This window comes from Camponotus floridanus, unplaced genomic scaffold, assembly GCF_003227725.1.
Source record: "Camponotus floridanus strain SB8 unplaced genomic scaffold, Cflo_v7.5 scaffold29, whole genome shotgun sequence".
NCBI classification, from domain to species: Eukaryota; Metazoa; Arthropoda; class Insecta; order Hymenoptera; family Formicidae; genus Camponotus; species Camponotus floridanus.
In genome coordinates, this window is record NW_020229425.1 from 515358 (window position 1) to 540544 (window position 25187).

Sequence of the window (25187 nt, forward strand, 5' to 3'; positions counted from 1 at the left end):
GCGATTGAAAATTAATATCGTTCCTGAGCTCAAGTGTCTTCCGTCCAGTGTCTTTCTCCACGAATCTACATGCAAAAAGAGTAGGGATAAAGAAAAATCGGTCGAAAAATGCAAGTCGATCACAGATTTGTAGTAAGATATTCTTATTATGAAACTTTTGTATAAAAGATTTTTTAATATTTTGAATAATTTTAGAGATATTTCGAAAAAAAAACAAAAAACATGTTGTACATATATGAGTAATTTTATCTCTTAAAATCGTTTTTTGAGCAATTGAAAATGTCTAACTTCATCGATTTATCTCTCTTACATGTGTGTAAAGTTTCGTCAAAATAAAAATTGATGTAGTTTTTTGGATAATTAAAAATTTCTAAATTCATCCATTTACCTCTCCTACGTATGTGTAAAGTTTCATCAAAATCAAAATTTTCCAATTTTCACGAAGTTTCCTTGTCAGTATATTTTGACATTAAAAAACATATGTGTTAAAGAATTTAAGATTATTATAAATGTTTTATTTTTTTTTTTTTTTTGTAACTATGGGAATCAAAGAATTTATGGCATCAGAATTTTCTCGTCGAAAACATCAATTTTAAACCACGCACTCACACACATGCAGTATCGAAACTCGACATTACTACAATATGTCTTATGTAACTTTGTTATCTTCTCCGCACAACATAATAGGTGTAAATATAGATCCCCAAGTATGGACCATGTCGTAATTGTTTATGTAGGTCACGCGAAACTCGTTTCTTTAGGATTTTATATTGTATATCTTTCTGCAGGTATTTTCTGATACCACTCCTCGATTTAATATCATCAATGGAATTTCCTTTCTATTTGAATAATATTGATGCATTTTTCTTAAATATTAATCATCTAAATTTTAATTTGTAACTTTATTCCGAAATATTAACGTTAATTTTTACTGCAATTTATTCAGTTTAATCTATTTCTTTTCAGATATTTTACTAATTAAAAAAAAAGTTATCATTAAAATTTATTTTACACCTTTTTATGCCAAATTTTGTTACTTGCATTTCAAAATCGAGAAAGTAACAGAAAGTAATTAAATAAAATTAAATAGAATTAAATTAAATTTGATATTATTTTGAATTTTCAAAATAATATCAAAACACTTCAAAAGTGCGTGCCACATTCCAAAGTTAAATTACATTTTGCGAAAGTTTATATATCATTTCATACACCAATTTACATCAATTATGTTTACTTGTCAGTCGAAAGTGCACGTATATTTTTTTGTAGGTTACGTCAATTAGCATTGCAAAGAAAAAAATATTAATAAATAATTGTGTACATATAACAAGTTGACATTTATAAATTGTACATGAGATAAATTTTAAGATTAACAAATTGCAATAACGTATGCTATTTTTTTATAAAAACGCAAGAAAAGTAGTCGACCTTGTCATTTTTTCTCTCACCCAATTTTGATCAAGTCACGCAGATGACTACAAAGATTCGATCTCACAATCAGTAGTTCAATGAATTTAACGAGATAAACACGAATCTCTCTTATCCAATCATTCATTAAAATTTCGATTTCCCACTCAAGTATAACTCGCGTTCTTGAAAAATTTTATCAAGATTGTAAAAGCAAGAACATCTTCATATGCACGACAATAACAGGTATTTTTTTTCTTTATTAAATCAAAAAAGGAAAATATATATGATTAATTTTTAATTATCTGCTAATTGTTTCACTTGAAATTGTCCATTTAAATTGAATCGAAAGTATATCAAAGATATACAATTCGAATAATAAAAAAATATCAGAAATATATCTAGTATATAGTAAATGTATGAGAAAGCACATAAGAAAAAAATATTACTGCTATCTTATTGTTTAAGAATTCATAAAGATTATTAAGAATTCATAAAGATTATTAAGTCTTGAAAAAAGTGAGAGATAATCCATTTTATGTCAATAGATATCGCGTTGTCGATGTAATATGTTATAATAAGTTATAATAAGTTCTTCATTCTCATCTCAAGTTTTTTTCAATGATTTCGAAATCACTAGAAAGATGCAATCTCATTCAGTTAGCATTTTTAACCGCTGATTAGTATTCACTTTGCATTCTTTCATTTTATATTACTCGCGTCATATGGCCATGATCGTAAAGAGGATGCCAACAGCTGACGTACTCGACCCTGATGCTATTCAAATCTACGACAATCTTGAACAATACTGCAACTGCCTGTTAACATCATGTTTTAAAAAGGGAAGAGATGCAATAAAGCGTTGTCATAAACCACTGATACTCGGTGATAGCCGCGCATCTGTGATATAAATTGTGCTTGAAGATCACATTTCTAAATATTATTCAAACTTTATCGAAGATGTTGATACGTCAACATCAAGAAGATCTGTGCAAAAAATAATATAAATCATATCAAATCATTGGACATTTAAATTAGCTAAATTTATAAGCTAGTTTAAATTCTTCTAAATTAAAGATTCTCGAGGAAATCAAAATTCTCGTCATCTCAGGAGCTCGGATTTCGCGATTCTATTGTGCTAAAATGTCAAAATTACAGCTATATATATAAGGAAAAAAGTTGACAAACTACAGTAAAGATTGAAATGCGAATGATACATCAAAACTAGGAAGAGACATCGGCACATGTGTTTGAAAGAAAATCAAAAGTGAAAATCATCGCTTCGCGATGTTCAAGTTCTACTTGACGATCTTGTTCCTGGGATACGTCGGTGGGATCTTGCCACCAGGTCTTCTCGAAACGATTCGTCACTTCTTCTCAGGCTTCCCGCCACCACCGAAGATACCGCAGAACGAGACACCAGATTACACTCTTCCCTTCGATTTCCTGGTGATTGGTGCCGGCTCGGCGGGATCCGTGCTCGCGAATCGCCTGACCGAGAATGCCAACTGGAACGTCCTGGTGCTCGAACAGGGCTACGACGAGAGCTTCCTCACGGATATTCCCTTTCTAGCGCCGATCCTTCACGTCACGGACTACGCCCGCGTGTACAAAAGTGAGCCGGGACCTCAGGATGCGAATGGCCAGGGCGGATACTGCCTGTCGATGGTCGATGGTCGTTGCAAAATAGCGTCTGGTAAGGCAGTCGGCGGCACCTCGGTGATAAACTTCATGATCTATTCGAGGGGTTCGCCAGCCGACTACGATACCTGGGGATTGGATAATCCAGGCTGGAGTTACGAGGACGTGTTGCCGTATTTCATCAAATCCGAGAGGTGTAAACTGATCGATAAAAAGGCAAGGTACATCAGAAATTATATGTTTATTCTCTTGTCCGCTTCTTCTTTCGGGAAGCTTTAATTATTAAATGTATAAATAAATTTTTCATTATTTTTTATGAAATCCAATATTTATTGGCAAATTATACATGTATAGTTTAATCATGAATCCTCATCATTTTTCAACAGTTTCTTTCATCTTGCAACGAATTATGTATTCCGAATCGATAAAAAGTCTTTGATTTTTATTTGCAAAAAATATAAGATAAAAAGATAAATTCAAATTATTCCTCTTCGACATTTAAATTTTTTGTCAAACAAAACATGTTGCATCGATTCAAATAAATTATTTGACGACATGTTGCATCGATTCGAATATATTATAAAGACACTATGTTCGGTGGATATACTGAGTAGAACAAAAAATCCAATCAAGTTCCAATAATGTGTCCTTTATCAATTTTGCCACATGTCAAATAAAATAATCAAATATGATTTACTGTGAAACTATTTGAATTCGACAAAATAAAATTGCAGATTAGTATTGTTATCTTTTTTCTTCGTTAGTTACTTCGTTTATAAGCGAGAAGTTAGAAAGAAACCTTACAAAATAAAGGTCCACTTAAATTTGAACCTCATCTGGCAAAATTGACCAAGAGTATCTTATTGTACTCCATCCGGATATAATACCTTCAGACTATTTATTTCGATAGAGCAAGCCTTGGCAGGACAAAAAAATTTAGAAATGTCAAGGAAAATGACTTGATGAATTTATTGCAAATAAAAACCAGACTTTTTATCGATTCGAAATTTATAAACTTTTTTAACTTATCTGAAAGATGGAAGCAAATCATGGGGATTACTTTCATGATTAAACTATACATATATACATATACATATATACATATATACATATATACATATATACATATATATATTATTTAAAATATACTAGCTGTGTAACTAAATTTTGTTCTATTTTTTATAGTATTCAATGTTTATTCATAAATTATATATATATATATATATATAATTCGTGAATAAACATTGAATATTATAAAAAATAGAACAAAATTTAATTACATACCTAGTATATTTTAAATAATTTTAATTGTACGAAATTTGTAATATTATTTCCTTTTCGCTTTATAATCTCTTGTTTCTTTTCTCGTCAGATACCATGGATACGATGGGTACCTGGATGTCACAACTCCTTCTTACGCTACTCCACTCAAGGAACGTTTCTTGATGGCCGGTCAAGAGCTCGGTTATGATCTAATAGATTACAACAGCGACAAGTCCATAGGCTTCTCGAGTGTGCAAGCGAATCTGCGGAATGGGCACAGAGTTAGCGCTAGCAAAGCCTTCCTCAAGCCGATCCGTGGCCGAGCAAACTTTTATTTGTCGAAATTTTCGACGGTGACGAAAATTGTCATTAATCCAAAGACGAAAATAGCCATGGGCGTCGAATTCGTAAAGAATCATAAAACTTACTTCATCTCTCCCACTAAAGAGATTATACTCTGTGCAGGTATATATTTAGGATATATTATAAGTTTGTGGAATAAAAAGATGTGATTTTATTTTCCACGTAAAATAAATAACGGATTTAAAATATTTGATGAAAAAGGTTAATTCTATGGATAAGAAAGCAAATATTAATTAAATTTTAGAAAGAAACATTCAACTTACAAATACATTTCAATAAAAGTTATTATATTTTACAAATCATCTTGCTACTTAATATATTTGTACGGGAATAAAAACTTCTTTCCCAATGCACAGGTGCTTTTGGATCACCAAAGTTACTGATGCTGTCCGGAGTAGGTCCGAAGGATCACTTGAGCTCCTTAGGCATCCGTACAATCGAGGATCTTCCAGTGGGATTTAATTTACAGGATCACGTGACCATGTCAGCTTTAACGTTTCTAGTCAACGAGAGCATAACCGTTATCGAACCGCGATTAACTTCCAGTCCGACTAATTTCCTGCAGTATCTGATACAAGGCACAGGTCCTTGGACGATACCTGGAGGCGCTGAGGCATTAGCTTTCATTAATACTAAGGCTAATTTGAGTATAACGAGAAGAAAAGTACACAAGCGACATGGTAAGCATTTTATAGTAGTTATTTTTAGAAATTTCTGTGAAATTTATATAAGGTCCATCGTTAGTATTTACTTTTTAGATTCTTTTGCCAAAGTTGTCTTCAAGCTTGATTGCTTTGAACGAGAAATGCAAAAGTCACATTTTATTTCTTGTAGGAAATTTTATTGCTCGGACTGTTCCCAATATAACTTCCATCACCATCAATCGTGACATCCTTGAAACGTATCCTAACAGAAGCAAATTAATGATAGAAGATGACCATCCCGATATCGAGTTGATATTGGGCGTAAGCTCGTTTCTTGGCGATGTGTCCGGAACTTTTCGCAGTTTACTCGGAGTTACCGACGATTTTTACAAAGAGGTTTATGGTGATTATGAGGGTCTCGATGCTTTCACGATTGTACCTGTGCTTTTGCGGCCCAAGAGCCGCGGCAGATTCACTTTGAGAAGTACCGATCAGTCGGACTCGCCGATCATCGACATGAATTATTATGATCACGAAGACGATCTAAATACGATGGTGCAAGCTATAAAGATGGCAAGAGAATCCTTATATATTAATATATAATATATATAATATATTTTTTGTTTTAAATTTATTTTTAATTACATTATTTGTCACCATTTATTTTTAATTACATTGTTACACTGATAAATATGAAAAATATTTTTATTATAATATAGTAAATTCTTATTAATTTTCATATAAGAAAAAAGATACGACACTTAAAGCTCTTAGTTAGCTCTTATATTCATGATTAATAATTCCAATAAACAGAGGTTTCATGTTATATTAAATTCTTCCGCGAAATAAGTTAATTGTTTTGTTTTTCCAAGAGAGTTAAATCAGGTAAATGTTAATTTCTCGAAATCTAGAGCTAATATAACTATAATATAACTATAATAAAAATATTATAGTGTCATATTTTTTCTCGTTTTAATTTGAACGAAAATTTGACTAATTTTATAATTAAGAGAGAAAAAAAATGACTAAATTTATAAAGGAGAGAAAAAATTATATAATTTTTTCTTTATTTTTCCAGGCAATCGACATAGCTTCCACGAGGGCGTTTAAACGTTACAACGCGACGCTGCTATCAGTACCATTTCCGGGATGTAAACACATTACTTTCAAGAGCGACCCGTACTGGGCCTGTGTCGCCCGTCACGTGTCGACGACCGTGGCTCATTACGCGGGCACGTGTAAGATGTCCACGCGGAGAAATTCGGGCGTGGTGGACCACAGGTTACGGGTGCACGGAATCGGTGGTCTCAGAGTCGCAGACGCCAGTATCATACCGACCATAATCGCCGGTCACACGACCGCGCCCGTGTACATGATCGCCGAGAAAGTCAGTGACATGATCAAGGAAGACTGGAAAAATTCTGCTCCGTGAATCACGCGCACGTGTGTGTGGGAAGCAAGAAAGTGGAGGAGGATGTTACACGTTACGTGGTATAAAACATGTGGGATATGTTATCGTGAAGACTGTGATTAAATGAAAATCACCTCTTGGATTCGAAGGGCATTGATCTCTGTGCCAGAAAAATTCGATAGAAACTCGTAAAGGAAATTCTGTGTATACGAGAGAGAGAGAGATGTGTTAGAATATTGTATATTACAACACGAACACGCACACTTTCTAGAATTTTTCTACTTGTTAGGTGAAATATTGTTTTCTATGGGAATAGAGAATAATTGCGTATAATTATTATGCACGTTTGATTCGCATGGGATAGGGATGACGTTCTGCTCAAGTGTGTAATCTAGTCGATGACTGTAGTGTTATTCACTTGGTATGTCAAGAAGAAAGAACAATGTCGTTATAATGATCTAACGGATTCGCTGCTTTCTCAACTTGAGAAAACACGCTGATTCTCTTTGGCTGCTTATGTGGTTGAACTGCTAGATAAGATATCAAATTTACATTAATCAAGCTCAATTTAAATAAATACACATATTTAAACTATAGATAAATTATTAAAGCTCTACGACACTCTATATATTTAAATACTCTAAATTAAATCAACGAAATTTTATAGATTTATGAAAAGCGCTGTTGGATACAGATTGTTATCCATCATATCCTTAAGATACGAAAAATTTCACGATAAAGATGATGGAAAGTATTCCGTACGCTTGCCACCCTGTTGCACCTACGAAAATGAGAAAAATCAAAACAAATAAATTTTAATATTAATAATTAAATCGATAAAAATAATAAAATTGATTTGATAGTTAAATCAAAATTTTTAATAAAAGATACCGTTATCGGTGAATTGAATGCAATCCTGCAGCTCTTCCATCAAGGTATAACCATCGGTACAAGTGCAGAAACCTGCAAATGATTAAAATCACGTTCCTTCAGCGCTATTCGGATGATAAAGTTTATATTTAATAAACGATTACATACCATTAACACAATCCACTTTCGATTTCCACGTCGAATTGGAATCCCTTAAACTTCCAGTGATACAATGATGGTGAGTCTCGCAACGACCGCCCAGTTCTAAAATTGCAAAATGCGTTATTTTTGACATGAATGATAAGATTTGCATCCAATATACAATTATATTTTTCTCGAATTTAATTATAATTCTGATTGTAAACTTTATTCTCGTCTCGTATCAAAAATATCAAAGACGTGTTATTTCAAATAAAGATAACAAGATTAACAAGAAAATAAAATCTTTTTATAAAATTAGTCAATTTTCATTGAAGATGAAACGAGGAAAAAATTATGAGCATAATATTTTTGTTAGGCTTCGAGAAATAATATATTCAATTCTTTTAATAAAACAAGATACTTAATTTAGTAAATTTAGCGAGAAAATTTAATGTAATGCAAAATTCTTGTTTATTGTAGTTAATATATTATTATATTATATTATTATATATATATATATATATATATATATATATATATTGTTATATTATTTATATATATAATTAATATATTGGAAAACACAAATAAAATATTGTAAATAAAATAAGTAATTAGTGGAAAATGCTCCATGAAAAAGTACTAATTTTGACAATTTATTTTTATATACATTTAGTGTTTTTACAATTAACAATTAATGCCTTTATATATTTTTACACTTATTAATGCTCTACTAATCTTAGAAACAAAAAACCCAATTATTATTCTATAGATATTTGCTGTTAAAAAAGTAGTTGAAAAAATGAAAAACTGAGAAAGGAAAGATAGCTCACTGAACGACACATCATAACGTAAAGAGTTAATTGTATATTTCTCTAAATCCTGAAATAAAATTTCATAAAAATTAACTTAACTAAGTGTTTTAAATGTCATATTCTTGTTTCTTATGAGAAAATTAATAAGAATCGTCTACATATTATTATAGACAAATTTTTTCATATTTATCAATATAATCAATCATCGCGTTTAGGACTAATATACTCGCCAACATCGACGTAACATCGACGACCACGTCTATGAGAGCCGACGACGCAATCGCACGTCCCGTTTGCATCGCATTGGCTATGCTTCAGGCTCATCTGGCACTGAGATTGCTGCTCGCACTCTTCACCGATCCAAAAAGCGGCTTTTAAACACCGTTTGCCGCTCTCGGCCAGCACATAATCCACTTTGCAGTCGCATCTGTTGTGTATGCACCTCGAATTCTCCACCACGCATTCGTCGTCGCTGTTACAGTCTTCGTTTAATTCTAAAAAAAGAAATGTGTTATAGATACATAATTTCATCAATACAAATAATAAAGTCTCTGACATAAAGTCTGTGACAATATAAAAAATTAGATTAATAAGAGTCAACGCAAGATGCTATTAAGAATATGCTTTTTGATCATATGCTTTTTGATATGCTCTTTTACACAATTATCAAAAAAAGTCCAAAGTAGAACCGAAATATATAAAAATGAAAATATTTTTTCTTATTTTATCTTAGTCTATTTTAATTTTTCATGATTTCATACACAAACTGCAAAATACAATGGGATGTTTTAGCGAGAGGGAGGGCTATCTTTTTTATATTTTATTTTACTTTGTATTATTGTTAAAAATCGAGTCTACTTTAGAAAGTAAAAAATCAATTTTTTTACATTTCTGCCTTTCAAAGTTTATTGAAAAATTCGCAAAATTGATAAAGTTACTTAAACATCAATAAAAAAATAAAACACTAAAAAAATTTCAATTTTTAATATCCTTCAAGAAAAATTCTTAAAAATTATCAATTTTTCTTAAGGAGTAGAAGAAGCTGAAAGGGTAGGTTCGAACAGCTTGCAGAATTCTCGCAAAAAATATCGAATGTAATAGTTTCTATTGATTGTTATGATACTTACTGGCGCTCGGTAGACAGCCGGTGTTGTCAGGATTCGCATGATGACGCAAACCGCAAGTGCAGAAACCGTATTCGCAAAAGGTATTCTTGATGTAGCAATTGCGATTCGAGCGGCAACGTTTGCCTAAACCTATAATCGAGCACAAGATAACACTAATATTGTTAATTAATCAAATATATATTTATCGATTACATATGTATTCTACGTATTATATGTATTTTTCCTCAATCCTATTTATTATGTAAATGTGTTAATGTAATAAAATATATTATTAAATATAATTATAAATTGTGTTAATGTAATAAAATATAAGTAGAACGTAATTTTTTCAAACAGTCACATGTAAGTTCACATGTAAGTTATATAGGATTACATGTAAGTTATATATGTAACTTGAATTAAATGTGTAAATAATCTTAATAATATAAATTTCACAAATTTCCATATTTTTTGATCATTTAATGAATATTATACATATTAATTCTTCAGGTATATAAGGAAGCCATTATTGATTACATTTTAATAAATCATTCTGGTCTTTTAGGACGTATAATAAATTATTGAAATTACAAACTTATATAAACATCAAAGAAATTCTAGAAAATTATTAAGTATAAAATTCACAAAATCAGAATGCAAGCTTATAAAAAAAAGTTTTGAAATTAAAGACAATGCAAGTCAAGTGCAAGGCTGATAGCAGTTATAGCGAGTCTAATTGCAAGAATAGAATTTAAAACATCGATCATATCGCTTCAAAATAATAAGAGATAAGCTGGATCTTATCTTGATATCGATAATTTAAAAATAAAAATTTATATCAATGTTACAACATTATTATATCAACAGTAAATCTTGCAATTTCAAATAATATATTATATCGTAAGATCTCGCTTTACGTTTCTTCTTGCATCGAATAAACTTTTCCATTCTATCTCTTCCCCCTATTAACTCACGGGATATTTATTTTTCCCATAAATATGCGTAATGAAGGGCCGACTGAAGCGTTTCTCAGGAAAACAACACTCACCGACGGACTCGTAACACCTTCCATCCGTGAAGTGAGAATCGTGGGCGCATTGACAAGTGCCTTCTCGACATTCCGACTGCGGTGTAAATGTAAACTCACACTGGATATCTTCCTCGCAGGGATCGCCGATGTGAGTGGCCACTGTCGAAATAACATGGTTATCTCATGCAAGTGTCCACTCAACAGATTTGTTTCGTTAGAAAACCGTTATACAAATTTCTTATATCCTATTAATAAAAGTAAAAACGCACAGCTTTATTTTTCATTTACATCTCGGAAATCTGTGACGTAACGTCTGAAGGTGATTTAGTGAAATTACGAAAATTTCAAAAGTGCAGTTCAGACATTATTATTTGTAGGACAAAATATCCTCAGAATGCTTCGCAATTCGCGATGTTTATTTTAACGATCTGGAATTTTTGCTAAATTTTTAATCGATTTTAATTCAACTTAAAATATAAATTTAATTTAAATATTTTATTGCGCGTCGAAAGGGCTGTATCTAAGAACGGATTTACGCCGTTCTGACTCATTCATAGAAATTATTCTGATCTCTGTCGGCTCAACGAGCACGACGAACGACACGCTCCAGGTGAGACGGGATCGTGAGAAAGGAATAGGGATGGACGAGTATCTCCGCGGGATCTCGGTTCTTGAGGTCGATGACATCGATCCCGAATGTTCAAGTAATTAGAGACTGAAATTTAGAGTACAATTTATCTCATCTTTTAACTCTTTTTTGAAATATTATTTTATACCTGATGTAGAAAATTGCGAGATTAATGTTAGTGTATATAATCGGTTCGAAAAAAAGTACCTCTTAGACATCTGTAGTTGTTGTTAGTCCTGAACTCGATGTGATTTTCTTTGCACGAGCAGGTTTGTTGGTTTTTGCAAAACGCATTCGCGATACAGTCGACATCGTATTTACACACTGAGAAAGTTTCTGAAAAATATTCGTTTTTGCGTAACGCGATATGTTACCACTAGAAAAAAAAGAAAGAATTTCTTATAATTATAAAATGTAAGTTTTTACATTTTATAATTATAAGAAATTCTTTCTTCTTAAATTTTAGAATCTTTAATCACATTGAAAAAAAGTGAAGAGATAAAAAAGAAAGCCTAGCATTTTATGTATTCATCGATCAAATTGACTGTGAAGTCCCTCAAAAGCGATCAGTGAAAAACGGGAAGTATCTTATATTACGTCATTTCGTTTTGTTATTTTCATTGTTAAAAGATTAATCTATTCTAGCAGTATGAAAAATTGATTTTTAGAAATTCTTTTTAAGAATATTAGAAATTAAGTTTTTAGGCATTTTACATATGGTTTTATTGATATTTATATAAACAGTACATCAATAAATTTTTAAATCCTACAATTAGATATTTAGTTTTTTTATTCAATACAAATTTCTGTGTATAAAAAATAAAAGTGTGACATTCTCGTGTAATGTAAAATGAAATGTGTAGCCTGAAATGAAAACTCTAGTTTAATTTTATATATTATAATATATTCAGTAGGATTTTTTGAGATACTGAATTTAACTTCATTAGAAAAAGATGAAAAATAAGTAATGTCATTTTAAAATTAGATAATTTAATTTTGCTGAAATTTCTTAAAGATCAGAAAAATATAATATTATTATATATATAATTTATTATATATTATTATAAAAATAATATTATATTTATTATATATTATTATAATATTAATTTTTTAAATCACAATTATTTAATTTAGTTCTAAAAATATCCTACGGAATAAAATTAAACGAAATTTTTCATTTCAACCTATTACACGAAAAACAGCATGTCATTTTTGAACTCGTTACGCGCAAAAGTTCGTATTGAACAAAAAAAGGAGCTAAATATCCAAGATTTAAAAAATATTGATGTATTATTTAATTACATCAATAAAAATATATAAAAAATGTCAAAAAGTTTATATATACTTTTTTTAATATATATTATAGATTATATTTTTTTAAATGATATATATATTAATTTATATATTAATATTCTTCAAAAAAAAAATCCTGAAAATCATGAATTTCTCATACCTAGAATAGACTGGGGACCCTGGATTCGCGAACAATATAAAATCTCATGTCGTAAAATCTCTCAATTGCGAAATCGTCGAATGCGACAGGCCCCGAGTGTCTGTATATTTCATTTGTAAATTTTGCTTACTATTGCTACTGCGATTATTATTATTGCGATCGTTGCATCGCGACGGGTCTTCGTTGCTGTTGACGTAGGTGATCGTCGCGCAGACGGTAACGGGTACGAGGACGAGGAGCCCCGTGAAGCCGCTTACCGTCCACGTCTTCGTCATCCTCGCGATGACGGCGGACAAACGCCGCGTCCGGAACGTTTCATCACCAAAACCGCCGGTCGGCCTGTTGTCATTTTCGGTCCCCGTCACGGGACGATCCGATCCGATCGCTCGAAGGCCGCCACGTCACGATCGGGGCACAGCCGGGGCCCCGTTTAGCCTTACGATGACGCTCTCATTGTTTCCTCGATGTTAGCTTGCGCAATCGCAATACAGGCAGAAACACATACAGGCTACACCCTCGAACGGATATCATCGAGGCGTATCCCGCATAATCATCCTCTGCCTATGTCGATCACTTCTTCGCCTGCTCGAGGCGAGACATCGGTGAAAAAAAATAGCTTATCGTTCAGTCGATCTTGGATGAATCAATCTGGAATTTTGTCCGAATCATGTCCGACAGTTATTCGATGAAAATTACAAGATCTTCAAATGTTTTCAACTTGCTATTGTTGCGATAAATTAATTTTTCAATCCGATTTATTCGAGTTTTCTTCGCGATTTTTATTTTTCATTTTTATTTTTTAATAAAAGAATTCATACAATTGAAGAAATTAATTGTTTTTCATATAAAATTCAAATTCAGTTCAACGATACCTCGACTAATTCTCTGCTAAAAGAATCTTCTTTACAAGTAAGTATGTCTATTTCAGGCTTAAATTAAAGAGCACACGATATATATTTTAATTTTATTTTTCTATCTAATATATTTTTTCTCTAATTTATTTTTCTCTCTAATCATATGTACAAGCCTAATTTGAGACGATCTAGTTCACAAACGATCGCGTGCGAGTGGGCTCGTCGCTATAGAATCGCCTTGTTTCGTCGATTTCTCGACAGACCAGGAAATTATGGTTGAACACGCACCCCGTAGAGAATTGGTTCGGATTCGAAAAAAAAGATGTGCACATTCATCGGCGGTAATCATCGGGAATAATTTGCGCTGACTTGTCATCGGCGAATAACAGATGCTAAACCGTTCGAATGCACCTTACGATCCCGTTCGACTTCCGAGTTAAAAATAGCACATCTAATCTAATACTTCCTGTCTAATACGTCCTAATGCTTACTATTGTACAACGTGTAAGTTAAGTTCGTATGGCAATAGGCATCTCTTCGATACAGATTGAAAGCCTGAAAATTATTTACACAGCTGCAAAAATTTAAATTTATTCTTTTTTTTAGTTTCAAGAAGATATAACTTTTAAAGTCTGGTTTTATGTCCTATTTTATTTAAATTTATTATGCCATGTTAATTCTTTTTTTTTCAAACAATAAGTATCAAACGCCATTTAAATCATAGTGATTCCACATCACAAAATAAAATCGTGTATATTTCCTACTTTGGATTACAACATGTAAATTAATTAATACGACCTCTCTTCAATAGATTAAAAGCCTGACAATTATTTATTATATTTATTTATTATATTTATTATATTATTTATTTATTATATTTATTATATTATATATATTTTATTTTATATATTTATGCAAAAATTTAAAATAGATCTCTTTTATTTTGAAGAACATATATTTATGTACAAGTGCGTGTGAGATATTTAATTTTCAAAATTCATATCTCGTTCTGAATCTCTGATACTTTATTTCAATTTACTATCTTATCCTTTTTTCAAAGGATCCATTGCAACATGCGCGATTTAAATCACGGTGAGTTCACGTCATAAAATCGTGGGCCAAGTTTCCCGCTTTGGATTTCAACGACGATCCCGTAAATGTTCGAAGGTCGATCGTGGCGGATACGCACAAACGAGTTTAGCGCCCTTTCTATAGTTTCAGTATCTGTTGCGCAACACACGCGGTGCTGTAACAGCACAGCAGAAGCCATTGTTGTGTATCTCGATTTACAGTGCCGTACATTTTAGAAAAACTACTCGAACCCGAATTATATATATTCTGAAATCTCCCATTCATCGAATGCAAGAAGTGCGAATTATCAATCAGATAATCGCCCTGAAAGGGAACACAAATTGCAATTAAATGTGGTAATTATGATAATGCTCATGAATGTAATTACAATGTCGTATGTTAATGACGTTATTTGTAGAGAACTGTGTCTAAGTTTTTGTCGAAGACCCGGAATGTTGCAATCCCCCTCGCTAGTCCAGAGAGCATTGTTAAGTCGGAATAACAGACGAGCGAAGGAAACGGGGCGCCCTCCCACCCTCTTTGTGTTCTTTAATTATGTGATCGCCGTATTCTCTACACTCGACATTCAGCTAACTGTGAGAACCAGGAGCGTAGATCCGGTCTCCGTGACTCGCCACGATCTTCGTGAAGATTCCCCACGAAGGAGAGGAAGAGATTACTGGGTCATAAAAATGCTATCCTTAAAACACTCCTCGACGCTTGCGAAACGTCAAATTCGTCGAGACCCGATGTTTCGATCTACGATTTTATACCTGCCTAAGGTTGAATCGATTGATCAATAGTTTGTAATTAAACAACATGATTGTAACTCTTTTTTTTAAATTGAAACTGTTCATTTAAATTGAAGATGTTCAATATTATTATTACTATCTTTTCACGCGGTTCTGTAAAGCTTACTACAATGTAATTAGCTACAATGTAAACTACGATTGACAATTATTGTCATAATGATTAGAAGAGAGTTTTATGAGATACACTTTATTTGTTATGAAACTTTTATTATTATTGTCCTAAGCAAAATTGTCCTGAAAAGGCAATGTTCAGTCTTATTTATCGGAGCATTAGATTGTAAACTCTATAAAGGATAATAATAATATTAAATATCGCTTCAATTTATAAAAAGAATCGAACATTATAATTAAAATTAAAATTATAGCAAAGTTATTAATATTGAAACGTTAGATCATAGAAATGCTATCCTTAAAACAATCAATGTGTTTGTGAAACGTCAAATTTGTCGAGTCGCGACGTTTCACGCGATTTGTATTTGCCTCAGCAGAGTTGAATCGATTAATCGATAGTCTATAATTAAACACGCGTGATCGTGATTCGATACTTTTTTTTTAAACAATGTTGAATATTATCATTTTCAGAGCGCGTTTCTACAAAGCTTATAATGTAAATCGCTCCGATAAATAGGACCGGATATTGACAATTTTCTTAGGACACTTTTGCCACACCTAATGATTAGAGAGTTTTATGACACTTTACTTGTTATATAAAATTATATTATAACTAGAATTATAATTCAAATTATTAATACGATGAAACACTATTCTTATTTTACATTTTACATTCGTTATTATTAACGTAACGTCACGTTAACGGATATTTTTATGAATTTTATCAATTTTGAATGACGTCGAAATGACTCTCGTTACGATGAATTCTTCAAGTTCGTTTACTCTAGAATCGTGATTATGATTTTAATTTTAATCCATATAATTTTCACTGAAAATGTCTTTCAATATTCAGCATCATTCCCAACTATTGTGTTATTAATACTCTCATTGTGCAAACATAATTTAAAACATAATTTAATTAATTTCTCAGAGAAACATTCTCCGCAAGTTCTTTTTCATCCGCGTATCTCGATATTGTCATTCGATTTACAAGCTTCGCAATAATTTTATATTAATTTTATATTGCGTAAATAATCCTTAAATTTTATATTAATTTTATATTGCGTAAATAATCCTTAAATTTTTTTTTAAACATTTTACCTTCAATCACGTTTATTTGACGATGTTGTAACTATTTTTTTTCTAACAAATCAATATGTAATTTTTTTGTGTTTTTCAAAAATATCGTTATTCTCTCTTACTCGCAATATCCCTTGTGTCGCACTCGATTTTTACACTCATGTTGACGAAATAGGTGCTTACTCTGTCCGTGCGCGTCGGCGACTGCGATCTCTACAGCGAAGCAAAGCACGATTGACAGTACAATAGTCCGCAGCTCCCTCACCGGAAGACTCCTCGGTTCTCCCGCCATTTCTTCGAAGAATTCGCTCCTCGTATTCCAGGGAAAAAATTCACAAAAATTCGCCGTCGAAGTGATTTTTTTCTCCGGACACTCTAAGCTTTTATACGCAAACACTTGATCGCGTCTTTTAACTTTCCCTCAGGAAAAATTCTTATTTATATCTCGATGATTGAATGAAGATCCGGATGTAATAGTGGTGTCAGAATTGAGTTGATAATGGCATTGTGACAACAAAGCGACGTAAAATGAATATCTTTCGCAAGATATGTTTCTTAAGAAGTCATTTTATTATTACATTTTTTTCAGCTAAAATGTACACTATGAGAATAATACTTACAAAGGCTTCTTTGCAAGACTCATTGTCTATTTATTTGAGTTTTTTATCGGAAGTATGTGATTTGAATATCTCTAAATAGCATCTCTTTTAAAACCATGAGTTGAGGATGATGCAGGATATTGAGAAATTTATTTTATGATATAAGAAATATATTTTATGTTATAGTAAAAATGAATGTAATAAAGATAGAATTTTATAATTGTATCAAAAATTTGAATTTCAAGATTATCAATTTTAGAGAACTTCGTGATATATATATATAATCGATATATTGCTTAATGATATCAGCCGCTTATTCGAACAAAAAAAGAAAGAAAACAAAATTTATATAAAAGCGGAGATTTATATAAAAACAGAGATTCAGGCAAATGTAAAAAAAGACAAACAGAAGCGCTTTGAAAATCACATATCTAGAAAATTATGCATCTAAAAATACAAATGCTTTAATTTTATAGTAAAATATTTAACTGACATAAGAGAGAAAGAGGAAAAATTCACTCAGTGAAATGTAATTTGAAAATATTCTCATTTTTTTTTCAAATAGCACAAAAATATCTCGATAAACACAAAGTAAGACTTCGAAACTTACACATTTCTTTTCGTTTGAATCTAAGGAAAGCTAATAGAGTAAATCTTCGTGATATATACAATTTATATTACTTGTTTAAACGAAACTTATATAAAATGTGCGATTATATTCCATTCAGCACGAACATCTGACATTAGACTTTTTACAATCGAGCCACGAAGATACATGCTTTTCCATTATTCAAAAAAAGGATAGAAACGAAGAAATTTTATTAGCGTTGATTTTACTTTTTCTATATATAATTATTCTCGTAATTTTTAATAAATACAAAAATATAGTGTGATAAAAAATTATCGGGCACATCTGTGGCTCGAGTTCAAAAAAACGAAAGAGAATTAAGATTTCCATCAGTTGGATGCTTTATAACTTCGCGCTCGTGAATTTTATCCAGTTTAAAAAGTAATAAGGGACGCTGCCGGCTAAAACCGTACTGTCAGCATCTGCATTTTAACAATCGCATTAATTAAATACAGAATGGAAGGCTTTAAAACACGCCGACTAGCTGTCGCCTTCGCTCTGAGTTTTGCCGCGCAATTACAGCGGCATTTAATATTGCAATTTTGTTTTCATGCCATTTTTCCTAACGCTCTGTTTTTCCACAACCGCTTTTTCGAAAAATAAAGCCTTCGCGTGTTTAAGAATGAAAATAAAACTAATCGTGGAAACGGCTGCTTTTCTATATTCAAGAAAAATCTTTAAAAAATTCGCAATTTATATAAATATAAATATATTACTTATATTCTCTTTAAAAAAAAATATCACAACTTATTACAAAAATACAATCAGCTAATATGTAACAGGATTCTCAATCTCTTATCGAAAGAGGCCATGTATTGATCTCTCTATTTTTTCTTTTTTTTGTACCTTTTTTTCTCACTTTTCAACTGTCATCGTGACAGTCTTACAAATACACGCGCACATTTACACGGGAAATTCACACAATCGTATGCATCTTTTAGTTTGCCAGGCACTATGTGTCCAAGCTTCTTATGCACGTTAAAGCAATATTTCTATTATTTGTGAGAAATTTGCGACTCTCCTCAGAGTTCTCGTAATAATACAAATAATTACAATCCCTGCAATAAAGGTTTGCCTTAGACACAACAGCGCCTTTGTTTGCGTTTGCACTAATGTGTTTCCTCCTTAAATTTATCTCACAAATGTACACATAATAATAGTTAGGATTATCAAAAGTTTATCTTTGTTGACTTGCAACGATATCGCGTGTTTCTTCGCGCGGGGAAATTATATCTTACAGGAATAAAGCGCTGCAAAGTAACGTTATCACAGAGACGGAGATTATTGATGTCCTGAGCGATGATGAACCTGCAAATGAAAATTGCGAATAAAATCAAAGAGTTTTTCCCTTAAGTAAATTAATTCTTAAGCTAATTAATAATTAATTTTCATCTTAATGTAATATAAAACAGTATAATAAATAAAATACTCCAAATAAGAGTAATATGTCCTAGCTTTATTATAATATTTTTTTCATCACTTTTTATAGCGAATCACAAGCAAAATAGGAGAATGAGATATAAGAGAAAAATTAAGACGGAATAAATCAAAGAGGCATTGCTAGAAACGATGAAGATCAAGGAACTACAAATGGATGTTAATATTTTTTTAGAAGAATAATGCAATCATTGTAAATATTTAATCAAGATTTTTATTAAGCTAGAATATGAATTTTTGTTTCATCGCGCGCAAATTTTGTAATTTAAAAAAATATTTTATTCATTTTTATTTTATTTTTTATATTTTTGTTGTAATTATTTAACATAAGTCATTTTTCACCGAAGTCTGGGAAGAAATGTTCTTTTCAATTGTAAAAAATTCACCTAATTAGAATACTTCAATTAATAAAAAACGAACGCAATTATTAATCATAATATTATTAAATTTGTGTAAATTTCAACCATCAATAAAATCTGTCATAAATATATTTCATATGGATTTAAATTAAATATGCGACGTATTACACCATTTTATCCTGTAGGATATATTAAAGAGAGATGTATATCATTCACTCACCGGCGCTCACACATGTGTTCTCTTGCCTGACATAATTTTCGGCGCACGTGCATCTGTTAGCCTTGCACATTACAGATTTGATCGACGAATCATTCTTCTTCTCATAATCCTCGGGCTGATAACACTCGTAATCATTTGCGCAATCATCATCGAGAACTGTAAAATAATGTAAACGACTCCTTGGTATCTAACTATCTATTATATACGTATATTTTATTTTTTCGACGCGCAATCGTTTATCGCTCTGCGATGTGTTGTGACAAAGCGAGCCTATGAGTACCTCTGTTGGGAGAACACCTAGCCAAGTTGTGTTCGTAATGATAATTCGCTTCGCACTGGCATGTCTTGTCGAGGCACAAAGAGTTCTTGAATGTCGCCACGCATTGCACCGACTCCACGCATTCGTCTTCGATTTTTGTCGCAGCCATCAGACATCTCTTGCCGTCCTCATTCAGGACCATTCCGGACGAGCATTCGCACTTCATATCGTTCGTGCAGATCACATCTTCAATATGCGAGCATTCCGAATTTTTCCTGCAAGGTTGCCTGTATCCTGTAAATATAATTGTATTTGTAATTGTAAAAAAAATACAGAGAGAATCTCTTTCTCTCTCTCAATTAATCGCGAATAGTCACGAATCGATGTAGTTGATAGAAGAAATTAATTACGAAAGTCGTTTCGAGTCATAAAAAATTATAATTTATATTTTCTCTCTACAATAAAGTTTTATAATAATTTGAGATAATTTTTTATAGTAATTTTTTAAATTATTTAATTGATTATTACTGGTACTTACCGACCATTTTCCAACATGCATTGTCTACGTAATAATAACCGGATATACAGACGCATTTATTTTTCTCACAAGTGGTGTTCGCCAGAAATGCCAAACATTGATTTTCATCCATGCAAAAAGCGTCGATCGAACGGACCTCTATGTATTTAAAAAAAATCATTTAAATGTTAATAATGTAAGCAAAGCAAATAAAATCCATTTTATATTTTAATTCGAAATCAGATTAAAATTCTATTTGCAATTTTACATGCATATTCAATTTTATATTCATATTTTGATAATACATGCGTGTATTTTTAAGTTTAAGAATAATTTTATTTTAAGAATAATTTTATAAATTGTTTTTATCATAAATAAAATTTTCTGTCACGAAATGTATGGATTGTATATGATTCAAACTCCATATCAAGAAAGTATTAAAATTCAAACTTAATGTGTGAAGAGTATCTAATCTATCAATTTTTATTTGATAAATAAACTCAAATGTGCAAAGAGTATCTAATCTATCAATTTTTATTTTTATCTTATTTTTATTTTTTTTTCGTAAAAACAAGTATTTTTACTATTCATCCGCACTTACTTTGGACACAACGTTGTTTATTCTTCGACGGCACATAATCCTTTATGCAGTCGCACTGCCTAATGGTACTGTTGCAAAATCCACCCTCGTATTTACAATCCTGATCGTGTTTACACGTTCGATAAAACAGCGGACCTAAAAAAGAAAAGATATTTTGCTCGCTCGTTCGTTTATCGAAGAATTTCGGTGAATAAAAAAGCAAACAAAAATTCTGATATATATTTGAATCATGCTGATTATCACCTCTAATCTCATATATGGATGTATGAATCGAGCAGCGCTTAAATCCGTTATCAACATTCGGACACATGCAATATCCATCCTTGCAAAAAGCATCTGTTTGCGAAAGCACCGGAAGTATTGACATGTTCCTACAATCTGACGTGTTTCCGCATGGAATAGGCGTGTCTGCAATCGGATCAGTCGTTTCAGAAAGGACATGCGTCAGAAACAAGGAAATTTATCGGGGATAAGATGAAGGTTCCATCAGGGACTATCTATTATATTATATTCCCGTTCTAGAGAATTATTATAAACAAAGCGAATATTTTTTTTAGCTACTCTGTATTTTCAGATTTGATAGACATGTTTCTAAAGGAAAAATTTCATAAGGAAAAATTATTTGACATAAGACAAATTTTATTATTTTTGATTCGATAAAATTCGATAAACGTCGAAAATTCAATCAACATGTTTTTAATAAGGGATAAATTATTTGACATGAGACAAATTATTCTTTTCGATTCAATCATAAGATTCATAAACGAATTCATAAGATTCATAAACGAATTCATAAACGACGAAAATTTAATCAGATTGAATTTAAAATGTTTCAAAATATGTGAAACTTATTAAACCCAAGTCTTCGGAGAGACTTCCAATGAAGATAAATAACATCATCTGGCAGGAAAAATATTTGTCTGAATATTCTACAGTGTTATCAAGTACGAAATTAATAATAATTAATTTTAGAGACACATGTCTCGATAAAATAATAAGCGGTCGATTATGATACATATAATTAAATGTGCATGCGTAATGAATAATAATAACACGTAAATGATAAATTTATTATGATATATTTATATTAAAAAAGTCAATTAATATCTAAAGTAAAGAGAATTTATTCGAAAGCTACGTTTTGCTTAATTAATAGGAAAATGTGTCATTAGAAAATTTGGCGGGCAAAGAGAAGCAAACATAGAAAAACATAATAAGATTGATAAGAAAATGCTATGTTATTATGAATCATGTGTCATAAGTCATAATCGTCAGGTATCGAGTATCACGATTCAAATGTTACAGATGACTAAATATTATTCGATATCTCAGATTTAACGAATCTCCAAATTCATTAGTTGCTTTTTCCTTAGATAAATAAATCAAAGGAGACTCGATAAAAACCTGACATAATAAAAACATTTTTTGAATTATATTAAAAACATCCTAAGTTATATTAAAACCATTCTAAAAATTATTATTGCTCTAACATCGCAATTCCCAATTAATTAATTAATTACAATTATAATATATTGTATATTTCGTACGATATCCAGATATAGAAAAAGAAGAGACACAAAGAGAGAGGCAAAATTCCACGAGATCTCTCTGGGAACAAGAGGTCACTCGTGTCACTTGAGATATTTACATGCGCATCGTTCTGCGTAATTATATGCCAAGCGTGTCGAGAATCCCTCAGAAACGTGCTCGCAAGTGAAAATTAGCGAATTGATTAAAAGCGACAGACTCGACTCACCGATCCTGTCAGCGCTGCTGAGACCTATCATCAACACGATCAGAGCCGCGTACGATCTCATGCTTGACGGATTCTTCCTTCCTCTGATTCTTGAGATCGATGCCATTGCGATGTCGAACACTGCGTGTTCGCTCGTCGAGTCCTCAGTCTGTCCGTGGACTTCTGTCTGTCAGACGTGGATCATCGATCAGCTTAAGTTGGAGCTTTCGCGCGCGACTGACGAAGGCGAAACCGAAACGCCGAAGGCCTCCTCGTCTCGTTTGTTGTCCCACAACCCCGCTCGCAAACACACATTCCGTATATCCTCGTTCCTCTCTGACTCTCTCCCCACTACAATGGTCGCTAATTTTCTCCCGGCTTCGAAATTGTCCAGCTAATCGGGCTTTTTTATAAAAATTCAATTATTTTATCAAATTGACATCATAAGGACGTGTTGTACAATTGTTATCAATATTTTTCGTTTGTTATTCTTTTTTTTATTAAGCATGCGTTTTAATTATCCTGTTGACCACTTATTGAGTCATGCTTTTTATCAGAAGCTACAAACAATTGTTTTCAAGTAAAAATACAAAACAGAACTGCACGTTTGTAACATGCGCAAATAAAAGTTTCGTATCTGAAAATATTGGTCGTTAAGATTATTAATCGTATGTAATTTTATAATTTTTTTTTCTGTTGACAATCTTATAATTATTTTGTAATTGTTATATTGTTATATTCATTATATTAATAATTGTTTTTTTCCTCGTCTAGTTTCTCCTATAATACTTTATTTACAAAAGCGTTCATAACAATGTCGTTTAAGAATCTTAAGCACGTACGGATATTTCTGTTCATATTTCGTGAAGAATCTGATCTGTTTCTATTCATTATTTTATAACTTTTATAATAATCATGATTTAACTCTCTTTCTCCAAGTTTATTCATTTCTTCCACATGTTTGATTATTCACGCACTTGCCATATCGTTCATTTCGTCATCCGTATTACTTCATCGTTCGCGATTCTCATCTTTTAATCAATTTTAATTCTTATAACGCAAAAACCAGACGAAACTAGATTTTAATGAAACTATAAACTATAAACTTCTATGCCTCACGATTGTCATGTGTTGCTAATTAAAGTTAATGAGTATTGTGTACAAACTGTCCCAAATCTTCTAAATTTCCTTTCGGATTCTTTAGTCAATTTGAAGACAATTTTTCCTCGGCAAAAATATCATCATTTTTTGTAAGCTTTCAATTTTTGCCATTATTTATTTTTGTAACTAAGCCTGAAAAATTTTCTAAAAGTGAAAACGTCACCTGAAATTAACTGAAAAATATAGTTAATGTTAATGTTTTTTACTTTACAAAATTTAATTTGAAGCTCTTCTCTTTCAATCACTTATAACGTATTTGTTGAGGAAAAATCGTTCCCAAATTTGCCAGAGAATCCGCTTTTAAACGAAAATTCGGAGATTTTGGAATATCCTATATATTTTAAACATATATACATATATTATCATATCTTATTTCCTCGTTATTCATTATATTTTATTTCCTCATAATTTTTTTATTTTAGCAAGATGTCAATGTACACCATATTTACACATACTTTACACATTCAGCTTTCCACAAGTTGCCAATAGCATAAACGCAACTTGTGAAAAGCTGAATGTGTAAAGTATCACAGAAGCGTGAATGAGTACGTAAGGCCACGTTTCACATAGTAACTATAATGATAATGAAGAAGCACAATGGTAATATGATGAGGTTGAATTCGCAAAATTATTGCTATTACGGCACGAATTTTCCTTGAATCAATCGCTTTAACGTGTGTTATTTGCATTTTATCGCATCTCACTTTATTGAGAATATTTTTTTTCATTTCATCGATATCATAAAAGAAATGCTCCATTTATTCAAATATTTTAATTAAAGAATAGAAAGTAAAAATTAGAATAATATTAAGTAGAAAATAATTAAATGGAAAATAATATTAAATATTAAAAAAATATTAAAGAATTAGAATAATAGAATATTAGAATAATAGAATACTAAATAGAAAATAATAATTAGAATAATATTATTGCATTAAACATTAAATAAAAGCGAATATTTTTCGCTATTTTCA

The 25187-nt window shown here is 31.4% G+C and overlaps 3 protein-coding genes across 6 annotated transcripts; 1 reads left to right on the forward strand and 2 right to left on the reverse strand.

Moving 5' to 3' along the window:
* Positions 1–1396: 1396 nt before the first annotated feature.
* On the forward strand, positions 1397–6787 carry LOC105247950 (glucose dehydrogenase [FAD, quinone]). Of its 2 annotated transcripts, XM_025409874.1 has the most exons (6): positions 1397–1653; positions 2151–3269; positions 4421–4776; positions 5031–5354; positions 5509–5891; positions 6397–6787. In XM_025409874.1, exons 2-6 carry the CDS (start codon positions 2695–2697, stop codon positions 6748–6750), a joined length of 1992 nt encoding a protein of 663 aa, XP_025265659.1. In that variant the 5' UTR covers positions 1397–1653; positions 2151–2694; the 3' UTR covers positions 6751–6787. The 2 variants fall into 2 exon arrangements, with proteins under 2 accessions (XP_025265659.1, XP_011250726.1); XM_011252424.3 differs by lacking the exon at positions 1397–1653 and having other exon boundaries at positions 2005–3269.
* Positions 6788–7339: 552 nt separating this feature from the next.
* LOC105253984 (tenascin) lies at positions 7340–17022 on the reverse strand. 2 transcript variants are annotated; one of them, XM_025409875.1, is made up of 9 exons: positions 16820–17022; positions 12900–13417; positions 11524–11652; positions 10707–10847; positions 9680–9808; positions 8783–9046; positions 7768–7863; positions 7621–7692; positions 7340–7510 (listed from the first exon to the last, which is right to left on the reverse strand). In XM_025409875.1, exons 2-9 carry the CDS (start codon positions 13042–13044, stop codon positions 7443–7445), a joined length of 1044 nt encoding a protein of 347 aa, XP_025265660.1. In that variant the 5' UTR covers positions 13045–13417; positions 16820–17022; the 3' UTR covers positions 7340–7442. The 2 variants fall into 2 exon arrangements, with proteins under 2 accessions (XP_025265660.1, XP_025265661.1); XM_025409876.1 differs by having other exon boundaries at positions 16719–17022.
* Positions 17023–18648: 1626 nt separating this feature from the next.
* LOC105253967 (prion-like-(Q/N-rich) domain-bearing protein 25) lies at positions 18649–23449 on the reverse strand. Of its 2 annotated transcripts, XM_011262370.3 has the most exons (7): positions 23074–23449; positions 21561–21725; positions 21318–21452; positions 20738–20875; positions 20221–20493; positions 19941–20096; positions 18649–19232 (listed from the first exon to the last, which is right to left on the reverse strand). In XM_011262370.3, the coding sequence occupies exons 1-7, from the start codon at positions 23177–23179 to the stop codon at positions 19159–19161; spliced, it is 1047 nt and encodes a 348-aa protein (XP_011260672.1). In that variant the 5' UTR covers positions 23180–23449; the 3' UTR covers positions 18649–19158. The 2 variants fall into 2 exon arrangements, with proteins under 2 accessions (XP_011260672.1, XP_011260673.1); XM_011262371.3 differs by lacking the exon at positions 21561–21725 and having other exon boundaries at positions 18650–19232; positions 23074–23448.
* Between the last annotated feature and the right edge of the window lie 1738 nt (positions 23450–25187).